The sequence below is a fragment of the Polyodon spathula genome, chromosome 12 (genome assembly GCF_017654505.1).
Source record: "Polyodon spathula isolate WHYD16114869_AA chromosome 12, ASM1765450v1, whole genome shotgun sequence".
NCBI classification, from domain to species: domain Eukaryota; kingdom Metazoa; phylum Chordata; class Actinopteri; order Acipenseriformes; family Polyodontidae; genus Polyodon; species Polyodon spathula.
Window position 1 is genome coordinate 14,812,709 of NC_054545.1, and position 12,725 is coordinate 14,825,433.

General features: G+C 39.5%; 2 protein-coding genes across 4 annotated transcripts in view; one reads left to right on the plus strand and one right to left on the minus strand.

Annotated features, from left to right (window-relative positions):
- The window catches only part of LOC121324615 (dnaJ homolog subfamily C member 17-like), a 79,059-nt gene that overhangs the window by 47,310 nt on the left and 19,024 nt on the right, over positions 1 to 12,725 (plus strand). The gene's annotated exons all lie outside the window — the stretch shown is intronic.
- Positions 7,927 to 10,804, minus strand: LOC121324616 (cdc42 effector protein 3-like). 3 transcript variants are annotated; one of them, XM_041266699.1, is made up of 2 exons: positions 10,587 to 10,804; positions 7,927 to 9,010 (listed from the first exon to the last, which is right to left on the minus strand). In XM_041266699.1, exon 2 carries the CDS (start codon positions 8,902 to 8,904, stop codon positions 8,284 to 8,286), a length of 621 nt encoding a protein of 206 aa, XP_041122633.1. In that variant the 5' UTR covers positions 8,905 to 9,010; positions 10,587 to 10,804; the 3' UTR covers positions 7,927 to 8,283. The 3 variants fall into 3 exon arrangements, with proteins under 3 accessions (XP_041122633.1, XP_041122632.1, XP_041122635.1); XM_041266698.1 differs by having other exon boundaries at positions 10,491 to 10,804; XM_041266701.1 differs by lacking the exon at positions 10,587 to 10,804 and adding an exon at positions 10,287 to 10,308.

A 12,725-nucleotide genomic window follows, 5' to 3' on the forward strand; every position in this document is an offset into this window, starting at 1 on the left:
TTGGAAGTGCACAAGAGGTAAGATTTATGAAACTGTTTTGTCTGCTACAAAGCAGCCACAGGACAGAATCAAGCTTCAGTCTCTCCAAACTTTGTGAGTCAGATAGTAGCTACCTAAAGATAGAAGGCTTTATATCCTGTTGTAAATCTGTTGGGACACCCTTCCCTGGTGGTTTGTGTTCTGCCCTGGCTTGAAAGCTGCAGTGTAGTAGTCCTGTGTTGGAGAAACCTGATTTTCTCTGCATTCTGCCAACTCATTACGGAAAACTTTTAATCAGTTCAACTCCAGACTAAACCCAATGAATCCCAACCGAAGACAGGCAAGAAGATGTTCTCCATTCAAATTATGTTGGAGGGTGCCTGTGATGGTGATAGATGTTCGTTAGCAGTGTTTTGGAGAGGCTTTCATCCAGCTTTCTTTTGTTACACTTACAGTAACAGTCAGTTGTTTCGTGAGTGTTTTTTTTTTTTTTTTTAAATGGCTCTGGATTGAGGAAGGTTCTCTTGGTTGTTTAAAGCTGGATTCTGACCCAAGATGGTTGGGTGCACCCGCAGTTTAATGTCATTAACACTGGTTGGGGTCCTTTGGTCCCGGTTGACTTTTAACATGGGACATGAAAATATGCACAAGAAGAGAGTCAAGGCCAAGTTATCCAAGGGAAATCACTTTGAAGCACAAGTGACATAAAGTTAAACTTGGAAGTTATACAGTCCGAGAATAGTAGAATCTAGTAAATTTGGGAGGTAAGAGAGATTACGAGTTGGAAAATGAAAAGAAAGAAGAGCAATGTACTGCTGGAGAGATACTTGGGAAATGATGTATGTTACAATGGTGTTTCCTTTATACCAAATGGGTTGTCCTTAATTAGTAAGTGCTATACATTATTGCTGTCTTTTTTGCAGCGTTTTGGGTGCTTGACTTTGATCATGTTGATTTAACGTGTATTGAGACAGGTGTAGGTCTGGAGTCACAGCGCTCACAGTCATATATGTCGTGTTGGGGGAATGGTGTCCTCTGATTGGGAAATTCTCAGCACCATTCAGTGGCGCCTGGTTTTTAAAGCTGGGTTAAATGAAAAAATTGAGTAAAACATAGTTTTGTTCTCGTACCACGGAGACTGGTCTGGATTGTCACATTCGTGGACTGAAAGTTACATTAGAAACAGTAAGGAATAGCAAGATAACACTATCTCTCTCATAACATCTACCAGCGGATACCCATAACATTACAGAGATGGAATATTTGACCTGTACTGTACTGTTCTGTAATAAGCGCTACAGTTCAATACCTTTACTGAAGGCACTGAAACTGTTTTAAAAAGCTGTCCTGGCTCGTGTTTGAAATATCTATTCAGAGTGCTTCAATTTACAATACATCCAGACTCTTAATGTCTATACAGACTCTTAATGTCTGACTACTACAGTTTATTTACAGTCTGTTTTGGTACACTCCATTTCTTTCGGTCTGCTATCCAGCTGCCTTATCTTTAAGGAGCCAAAATGTGATAAATGGAAAACAATTGCAATGCAAATTCCAAAGCGTAAACACCAAATCTCTTGAATTACATCTTGCAATTGACCATCTTAAAATGTCTTGCTGCAGTGAGTGCAACTGGGACACATTTCCTGGCAGGCAAGCTGAGTGAGAGCTTTGGCTTTGGCCAGACCACAGGGGTCGCTGGTGCGCAGTGAGCTGAGGACATCCTGGCCGACCTAACCCCTCCCTCCCCCCGGGTGGCGCTCGGCCAGTTGTGCGCCACCCCCTGGGAGCTGCCGCCCTCGGTCGGCAAAGGAATAGCCTGGACTCTAGCCAGTGACATCCTGCACTCTACGTGAGTGCTTTTACTGGATCCGCCACTCGGGACCCCCTGGTACACTCCATTTGTTTTGGACTGATATCCAACTGCCTTTTTTTTTTTTAATCTGCACACAAAGCTTGTCACACATGGGGTAATACACATATGGAATACGTTACCAAGGGAAGCCAGTTGGGCAAATGGTTTAAGTGTGTTTTAAAGACCAATTAGGTCGCTGTTCTTTAACATTTAACTGGGTAATAAATTGTACCTCGCATGTCAATGAACTACATGCTTGGATGAGACTTTATCCCTGTCTGGCTACACAGATATAGTGTAGAAACTAGTTTAGGAGGACATGGGTCATTCGATGTTATTGATCTGCCCAATGTAACAAACAAAAATAGGCTAAATATTTTCATTTGGTCTGTCTTTTGGTACCTCTAAGCAGAGAATGCCATTATTTTAGTTTTACATACTTATGTCAGACTTGCAGTGGACCAGATCTGTCTGAAAACCTGGGGGGGGGGGTGTATTTAACCTACATTTTTTCCGCTTGATTTGTTTGTGGTTGTGGTCCCGATTTAAGCTAGTTATGATCACAAGAATCAAACTGGGGGTGGAAGGGACTGGTATTGGTATTATCATGTCAATAAATTGCAATACATGGGGCTCCCAAGTGGCGCATCCAGTAAAGGCAGTCCACGGGGAGTGCAGGATGCACTCTATAGCCTGGAGGTCGCTGGTTTTGGTCCAGGCTATTCCACTGCTGGCCGTGGACTGGGGTTCCCAGGGAGCGGCACGCAATTGTCCAAGGGCTGCTCATGGTGGGGAGGCCTTAGGTCGGCCAGAGTGTCCTCGGGTCACCGCACACCAGGGACTCCTGTAGACTGGCCGGGCACCTGTGGGTCTGCCTGCAAGTGGCCCAGAGCTGCGTAGTCCTCTGATGCTGTAGTTTTGAGGTAGCTGCCTGGCAGGCCTGCAGAGTGAGTCAGTGCTGGGGTTACAACAGTGAGCCAGGCTTAAAATTGGGCATTTCAAATTGGGGAGAAAATGGGGTAAAAAAACAATTGGTGATTTTTCCTTTATATATATATATATATATATATATATATAATATATATATATAAATTGCAATACATTTGGTTGGATAATTTTCCACATTTACTGTTTTTAAATGCCATCTACAATATATTAAGCTTTTTTGAAGTACTTGTTTGTCTTTTAATGTTATACAATGAAATAATAACATTGTTTTACTGTCAATTATTTTTAGATTGCACATTATAAAGGGTCTATATAAATTAAATATTTAAAAATCTTTTTTTGTGTGTGTGTGACTGCTGTTGAAGTTTTGGGGTGCTTCCAAATGGGAATATACTATGCTACCCACTGAGGGGCTCATGTAACATCTTGAATAGACTGTATTTTATTTATTTGCATCAGAGGGACCCTCTCAAACAGCTGATTTATATTTCTCTTTGTATTCCAGCTATTATTGCAATCAATAGAATTACTATTTGCAGAGGGATTTTCTTTGGTCTTGTCCAGTTCAGGCTTGGTATCTTCTTTTTGTAGGTCTGGTGTTTTTGTCCAAACTGTCTGAATCATCACTCTGATTGCTCAATCTTAGATTGCTTTGGCTGGTCTAGATGGCTCTTTTCATTTTGCCGATTAGCAGGTAGAAAACAAGTGTTAAAACAGTTTCATAATTTGTTTTAAAATCAAGTCATTGTTGTGCATGTGTCTGTGTGTCCAATGGGAAGGCACTTACTTTCAACAGTGAAGACATGCAGTAAAGAAAGACTGTTTTACACACTCGAAAGGGCAGGCTAACCAAATGTATGTACACTAAATATTCATAATATATTCCCATATATTTTCCATTTTGAAATATGTACACAAAAATAAAACAGACGGAATTCAACACATAACTTATCAGTATGATTTTGACTGGGACGATTTCCAACACACAAGTGCTTCACAAAATGTGTGGGTTCATTGACCTACAGGGTTCTACAGGGTTCTACATTGACCTACAGCTTCTGGAGAACAAGGGCATGACCTGAGGTGAAACATACTGGCGCTATGCAGAGACAGTAAAGTCAAACATATATCTTTTTTTTTTTTTTTTTTTCCCCTAGATTTTTTTTATTTTATTTTGCAGATATGCCATATTGTCAGTTTTTTTTCTTACCGGTGTGCACACTGACGTATTGTAACGCCCCACTTTAACCACTATCTGGGGGAATCAAGCAGTTTTAAGGACTTTTCTTTAAAATAAATAAATAAATAAATAAATGATTCTCCAATACTTGAATTTTATTAATTTAAATTCAAGCACTGTACAAACACTACTATTTACGCTACATATGAAGTGAAAGCATGCAGAAATGAAAACTATAAAATCCAAACGAAGTAACCGGCTACAACAAATAAATAATGAACAGAGGAAAAAAAGGAATACATACATAAATAAACAAATAAAGTAAACAAAATTTGACCTGACTCATCAGTTACCGTGGGTGTGGCGGTTGAAAAGAATGACGCGGTCGTCTTATGTTTCATTCTTTTTTTCCTTCAGATGAGACATGACGAACGCCTGCTGGCTTCGTCAGCTGTTCAAGCTTAAAGCTGTTGAAACACGTTTCGCAAACTCAGTTCGTGTACATTGTTGCCGCGGGAGCGCGAGATTATTAGATCATGCAGTGCAATGCAGAATTTTGTTTGCTAAACGGCGTGCTGAGCTTTGCGAGTACAGATCGTGTGTAACTTTTTTTTGTATGTTGTGGTTTTTTCCCACTCTACAAAATTAGCAGATCACTCTTTTTTACTTGTACAAGATGAGACACAAAACGAAATATTGCATATGATTACAGTAAAATTAAGCTTGAAAACTGGGGTGTGTGATTGCATATGTCATCCCCCTGACCAAAAAGTGGGGGATATATAACCCCCCCATTCCCCCTGGGATCTAAGCCCATGCCCAATTGTAATATAAATGTCATTAATTTTTCTTTTAAATGATATTGAGAGTTAAACTGATTTCTCTCTCTTTTTATTATCAGCTGTGTGATATTTATAATTTCTTGTCTGTTGGTTTGTGTTATATCAAGTAGCACCTTAAGTGTTTATCCTCAAAGTGCAATAAAAGCAAAGTTTAAAAATAATTAGCAGAAGATCAGCAGATGTGTAGTTGGAGTCACGCAGTACAGACCAATTGCATCATTCTGTAAACTGCCATGGTATGTTTATCCAAGCAACACAGTAAAAAGCCATCAGGTTCATAGTTATGTTGTGTGAGAAAGCAGTGAGCCAATAATGTATTTATGAGAAGTTACTGTCCCATAGAATCCCTGAGCTGTGACTATTACTAGGTGCATTGACCTCACCGACAGTCCTTTACATTGACACTGAAATGCACTTGTGACTGACAGGGTGAGGACCCTGGGCATTTATGAGATTTGTTTGAAGTTTAAGGTGTTGAGGGAGGAACCCGGAGGGAGGAGATGGCAGTTTAGGTCCTGTTTCTGTCAAAAGCTTTTCAGGGGAAGAAGTCTGTAAATTTAAGTATGTCCGTCTGTATGGCAATTTTATTATTTTATTTTTTTGCAGGCATCTTGAGTAAACATGACATTTTTTCAGTTCCATTTTGGCAGCTGGAACACCCTAGGTCATTCTAAGTAGCCAAGGCTTTAATTAGGTCCTTGGGGGGGGGGGGGAGGAATTTACAGGCAAATAATGTAATTTTGTTAGGAAGCCACAACTCATCAATTAGTAGACATGGCTAAAATGGGAGAGTGGATATGATGATTGGCAATGTCTGAAACATCCTGCTTTTTACAAAGAATGAACAATTCTTTAAATAAACCACAAATGAGGTAATGATCATATGTCAATACTGCGTAATGAATCAAAAGTGTAACATACATCAGTGTTCAGTGAAGTATCTAGTGTGGCATTTTGTTTAATTTTACTACAATTAAATATATTCAATTAAGCTGAAACAGGAACAACTGTCATTGTGGATTTGTGAATTACTTCTCTATATAGAAGTAAATACTGCAGTGTGCAGCATTGAACTTGCCTTTTTTTAAGACGTTTCCTGAGGTTATCTTGTTGCATTTGTTGTTACAGACACTGACCAGCTGACCACTATTATGGGTGTTTTTTTCAATAAAGTAAGCAGAGTTTTAGTACAAACAGGTAGTTTCTCTATACAGGCTGTAATGGCTCTCCTCCTAGCGGCTGATGAAGTAATAGTTCTGACGTCAGCAGCATGACACAGAGAGCTTGCTCTTTAGCTGAATAGTAAGACGTTCATCTTTGAACTCTATGGTTTGCAGCTCATTTCAACCCCTTTCCATTGATTTCTGGCGGTCGAGATTCCAATTTTCTTTTTTAAACGCTGTAGAAAATGTCTCGTATCCTTGAGTCCCAGCTGTAACAATGGGTTCTTTTCTAACTTTGGTGAGCCAAATTGGACACAGTACTCTTACGTGCGGTCTCACCAGTGCATTATACAACCTCATCATTTGTACTCTGCACTTTTGGTTATATACCCAAGCATTCTGGTTTGCCTTTTTGATTGCCTGATTGCTGCCAGTGATGTGATTCTTACCGTGTTCCCCATGTAGTTTAACAGATAAACACAATCCTTGCATTTCTGTCCACGTTTTGAAAGAAGACTAAAAATAATACAAATCCAATCGGTTAATGCCAGTATGTTTTGCTGGTCTGTCTGGGTGCTATAAGTATTTGTTCAGCAGGTAGCATTTAAACGCTCATCAGTGTTAATAACGAATAGCTACTGCAAAACAAAACGGCGAGAGCACATGTAGAAGTATCACATTTCTTTTGTTTTGTTCTTATTTTGGATCAGAAACCGTAGTAAGAGCTAAAACTTACAGCTAAAACAACAGTGTTTTATTTTAAACAAACAAGCTGGATCAAGTTGCCCCCTTTTCTCCTTTGGGTTTTGGAAAGCAGAGCGCTCTGTTTATTTATCCTGCACGCTGGCATAAGGACGTCAGGAGAGTGTTGCGTGGTAGAGGGGTCTGCGTGGTGTTCTGGTTGAAAGAATTGCTTCTTTCACCACTGGATAGTCAGGACCACAGACGCCATTGTGTAGAAACTTCAGATACCACAGCACTTATAAAAATCTATCTTCAGAGTGTAATTTGCAAACTGTATTTTACCTCGAGGGTACTGAAATGAGTTAAATATTTACCAGATTTGACCAGGCATAATGTTTTTTTAATTTATTACTCATTTCCAAGGTTTGAGTACAACTTCTCAACACAGGAGTCTTACTGTCGTTTTAACAGACACACACAAATCCAAATGTGTGGTAGTGTTGTAATGCGGTGAAGACAATTCAGGCAGATTTGTTCTTAACAAAAGACAGCTGGTTTTACCGTGATTCATTCACCGTGGTCACCATGGTTGTTTTATGCAGGTAGCCTTTATTAGGAGAACTGGTTCTTGTAAAGCGAATTTGGAGTGAGTGAACTTTTTCACAGATATGCCTAGCAAACAACGCCTCGTACCAAAACCGGTTTTACCGGCTTGATAAAAATGTAACACTTAACACTGTGCATTAAGTGTACTGTAATGTGTGCTACATTCCTAGAAAACAGGTTGACTGAACTAATATAACACAATGTTATATCAGCGTGTGCTTCTGTGCCATAGAAGTGGTTTAGATTTCTAGAAATAGAAAAGTATCACTAAAGGATCTAAATATTTGATCCTTTTTTCTTTCTTTTTAAAATTTTTTGTACAAATATTTGTGTAGAAGTAGTGTTTGGGGGGGCGGGGGCGGGCAGCTGATAGGCACATATAATCATTTTGATGACATTTTTAGATAAAACAGGTTTTTATGTGTGTATTTGTACTGCCCCTTTCTGTGTCTGTGTGGGTAGTACACACTTGGCACGTATCGTATTATTGTTATTTATTTTCTTTAGTACCACACCTAGTTTGACACATACTTCTACGTTCTGAAGTTACTAAGCACTTCATTCAGAACTAAAAACAGTGCTGATATTCTCTATTGAATACCCAGTGAGGCGGTGTATGTGCTACTCAACCCTCCACTCTAAAACTTCCACTCAACAGTAAAACAAACATTCCTAAAATTGATTTATTGGAAAGAATATAGACAGAAAGAACACAGCAAGACATCCCGTTATGTGTCTAAATTTAAAGAAGGCTTGCACATGTATTGCAAAAGTTTTCTTTATACAATGATAGCCTTTATATTTTATATCAGAGTCAAGCGCATAAGAGAATGGTTCAGTGTTTTCAGCATACATTGTGCTAAATTTATAAAGGGGTACAATAATTGAGACCACCACAACTTTAGCTGCACCACTTAGATAACATCATCCTCCACTGTGTCCGCGATCAATACCAATACAGCTTCACTTAACCTTACTGTAAAAATCTTCAGTAGGCTGACCCCAGATAGCAGAAACAGGAGGACTTTATTTCAGATTTCCCCCACAATCAGAGGGAAGCAAATATTTACATTCATGTTTGTTCATGACTTGAAGAACATCATCCAAGATGGAAGGTCCTAGATCCAGGAATGCTGGATGGGGATAGAGATCCGGCTCAGAGGTGTGAGGACTCTTGCTCTTAGTGTCTTTCTCCAAGCTGGATTCTTGCTTTATTGCCCTGTCAGTCAGCGCCGGTCCCCTGCTCTCTTCCTGGTCCTCTGCAACCTCCTGCCAGGACTCCTCCGAGTCTGGATTGTCCAGCGTTGGCATGGAGACGGAGTATTTCTTTGTGCGGAATGACAGCTCTGCCTGCTGGCCGCTGTGAGGGGACTCCGGCCCGTCTGTGTGGATCCGGGGTGGTTTAGGAGGGGGGTTGCAGGCCATGAGGAGGTTGTGCTCACTCTGGGAGCTCTTCAGGAGTCCGTGATCCCCCTGCAGGAAGGAGAGGTCCCCAAACGGGTCTTCGTCCTTCCCGATGTGGGACAGGTGCCTGAAATCCCCCAGTGGCATGCTGATCATGTCTGCATGTAGCACCTCCTTTATTTTCTGCTTTCTGCTCCTTTTGACAACCGAGGATTTCATGAACAAGGAGGACTTTCTCGGCATCTTTTGCTTTGTATCTTACAGCTTTTGTGTGATTTTTTTTGCAGCTTGATCAGTAAAATATTTGGTTAAAGCTGCTAGACCTGGAGATTCTCTTCTGGAGGCAGACCTGTATTTAAAACAGAAGTAACCCGTTATTCATTTTACAACTTCTATTCTGAAAATGGTTGGCGGAAGATCTAAGTCTATCTATGATGATTATGTTGTTGTTAATGCTGCATGAACCAATTGGTTAAACATAATCCAGATCATTTCAAAATTATACCACTGCGCAACAAGTTGCAACCTTATAATTTAAATTAAAGAGCGTTCTGAACGCCTTACTTTATTTTACTGACTGGTGTAGCCACATTTTCCTTCTTGATCAATAGAGAAATGACAACACATGGTACAGGGTTTTTTAGGCTTTTGGTTATGTGCCTAGTTGAATGCTGTGGGAGCCAACATGTAAAGGAATTTTATTGTTGATTACGTTTAATGTTATGAATTTCAGTTAAGAAGGCTTTAGAGAAGATGCAGAATGCAAAACAAACAAACCATGACTAACAACGTAAAAAAAACCTGTAACTTTGGTGCATATAATGTCCCATGAGTCAACTGTGAGCCCATGCATTAACAGCTGGTCACTTCTGCAAATTGGTAATCCTGCTTTATTTACTTTTCAATGAGTAAAACTTCCTTAATTTTTCAAATACCAGCACACGCTATGAAATAAGTTATTTTAACATACTAGGCTATTGAATAGAACTAACAAAGTCTAAAAACTATTGTGTCCTAGTAGCTGGTTCTAAACAATTTACACAATTAAAATCTTATTGAGACATCTTGTCTTAACCAAATAACCAACCCTACAACAGACAAACTTTTTTTTTTTATGAATAGACTGCATTTAACCTTACAAACGTGTAATGTATTACTAGAGTACATCATGGGAAAACAACTAAATGCAGAACACATTGATTTTTCCAAAATTCCCTTTACGTATTCAATAAAGAAGTTTTCTGTATATTGTATACATTTAGTATACATATTGTTTTGGAAAGTAAAAAAAAACTAATAATAATAAAAAAGTGAATTATTAGTTTAGGGGTGGCCTGTCCGATCGAGGTGAAAGTGATATTCAACTCCAGGTTTAGGTATAATGAAAGATTTACCTGCTGGTTTATATGGTGCAATTAAACAATGAAAAACGTGGTTGGAACAAAAACTGTACCATGGTCTGGAAAGGCCCATTACTTTATTACATGGTTACTCAAACTACAATAGTAACCCACAACATGGGTAACTGTAATTTCAAGAATGTGCTATATAGTGCATACAACAATATTATTATATAATGTACATTTTTTTAATAATTAAATTCAAGCAATTCCTATAAAACTTACCTGACAAAAGCTATCTGGATTGCTTGCCTGTCTCTCCCTCAGAAGTAATTACATTACACATCCATTTAAACATGGAGAGATGTGACCGGGCATGTTTTAACCGCACAAGAAGCCAGAAAGTCAGGGAAAGCAACTCTCAGGTTTATACGTCTGTGTCCAAAGTGGTATTAATTCTAAACAAGGTATAAAAATAGTTTAACTTACCTGAGAGGATAAAACAAAAAAAAAGACCGTCCAAACTGAAAACCCAGAGCATTCCTATGTGACATTTATGGTTCCTTAACCTCCCTCTCCCCTCACCTTTTTCTCATCGCTGTGTTTTAAGTTTGTTTTGCTCAATAGCAGTTATTGTTCCATTTAACTTCTATTTAGCCAGCCATCTGTATTGTTTTCTGTGAAAACCTCTTCTACCTCCTGTGACAAACGTATCGCAAAGGTGTACAGGAGTACAAAAGTGAAAAGCAGGTTTGTTTTTCTGATTGCTTGTCGTAGGCGGAAGGGGATTGTGGACAAGTCACATGCCCTAGAGCCAGCTAACAAGGAGTGGAGGCATTCTTTTGTGAGTTTTTACAAGGAAGGACTATACGGCTCAGAGATTAATGCATCACAAGGGCAGCTGCTTTGCATGCCCACTTCATTCTTTTGTACTTTTTTCATCTACCAGGAATGGTGCATTTTGTGTGAGTGGCTTCAACTGAAACTGTGGGATGATCATATAGAGTCGTGATTATGATTGTTTATCTATTCCAAGGTAACATTGACAAGCCCCCAGGCACAGTTCTTGCTTATTTGCACACACACACACAACCACACACACTGCTGTGCATTCTTACAAAGGTAGTAAACACAACTAGATTAAAATAATCCTCAAATTAAAGGCACTCCTAATTTTCCTTATTTTTTTGTACACACCCCCTGCATTTGTCATGTTTTTTTTTCTTCCAGGATGAGGGCGAAGTATGTTAAGTAAATTTTTAGGATTACTAAGATTCCTATTCGAAATGTCTGTCATTGACGTTTCTTTTACTATTTCTAAATTCATCACCTTTGAGTTTTTAATACTTACGGATGCTATGCAAGTACTTACTGCTAGCAAAAATGTAATCTTCCAAAATAATATATAAAAAAGGCCGTATACAATATGTTACTGAAAAACCCAGTCCCAAGCTTCCTGCTGTGGGCCACATTATCGAGCCTCATACAGGAAACCGGAGCGACAGGCCTACTTCTCTACACTTTCCCTGGGCACGGACTCTGCAGATGTTCAGTCCCACAAGCACAGCAATCCCCCCAAACCCAGCCATCAATCTCCCTGCGCTCTGCTCTGCTCTGCTCTCCTCTGGTATTTGCTTGCTATCTTGATAGATTGTGCCGAGGAGGGCTGAGGATAAGTTTTCAAAAGATTAAACATCAGCACCAGTGTTTCTGAGCCCGAGCAAATGGGAAGAATGAATGACTCCAGTCCATTAGATTCAGGCCCTGGCTTTTCTTGGGTCAGGCCTATAGAAGCTTTTACCCTAGTGATGTCGCCCAAGGAAATCTCAAAACCTAGGTATTCAGTTTTGGTTTAGTACTAAATTTGACTAATTACGAACCAAAGTGTAGGGACTAGCACAGAAAAACTACCCAACCCAGTTAGTGCCCCCAGGACTGCTGAAGTATAATGTTGTGGTCAAGCAATATCATAATGCAGGTTGTCCACTTGACAGTCTGGTTTTGTATACCTGATGACAGATTTTGTACATTTCTCCCAAAAAGCAGTTTTGAAACATAAGAACATAAGAAAGTTTATAAACGAGAGGAGGCCATTCGGCCCATCTTGCTCGTTTGGTTGTTAGTAGCTTATTGATCCCATAATCTCATCAAGCAGCTTCTTGAAGGATCCTAGGGTGTCAGCTTCAACAACATTACTGGGGAGTTGATTCCAGACCCTCACGATTCTCTGTGTAAAAAAGTGCCTCCTATTTTCTGTTCTGAATGCCCCTTTGTCTAATCTGCATGTGTGACCCCTGGTCCTAGTTTCTTTTTTCAGGTCGAAAAAGTCCCTTGGGCCGACATTGTCAATACCTTTTAGAATTTTGAATGCTTGAATTAGGTCGCCGCGTAGTCTTCTTTGTTCAAGACTGAACAGATTCAATTATTTTAGCCTGTCTGCATATGACATGCCTTTTAAGCCTCGAATAATTCTGGTCGCCCTTCTTTGCACTCTTTCGAGAGCAGCAATATCTTTTTTATAGCGATGTGACCAGAACTGAACACAGTATTCAAGATGAGGTCTTACTAGTGAATTGTACAGTTTTAACGTTACTTCCCTTGATTTAAATTCAACACTTTTCACAATGTATCCGAGCATCTTGTTAGCCTTTTTTATAGCTTCCCCACATTGTCTAGATGAAGACATTTCTGAGTCAACAAAAACTCCTAGGTCTTTTTCAGATT

What these genes read in the sequence shown, in the direction of transcription:
- LOC121324616 (XM_041266699.1), bottom strand. Translation starts at nt 8,904, where the DNA reads ATGCCGAGAAAGTCCTCCTTGTTCATGAAATCCTCGGTTGTCAAAAGG.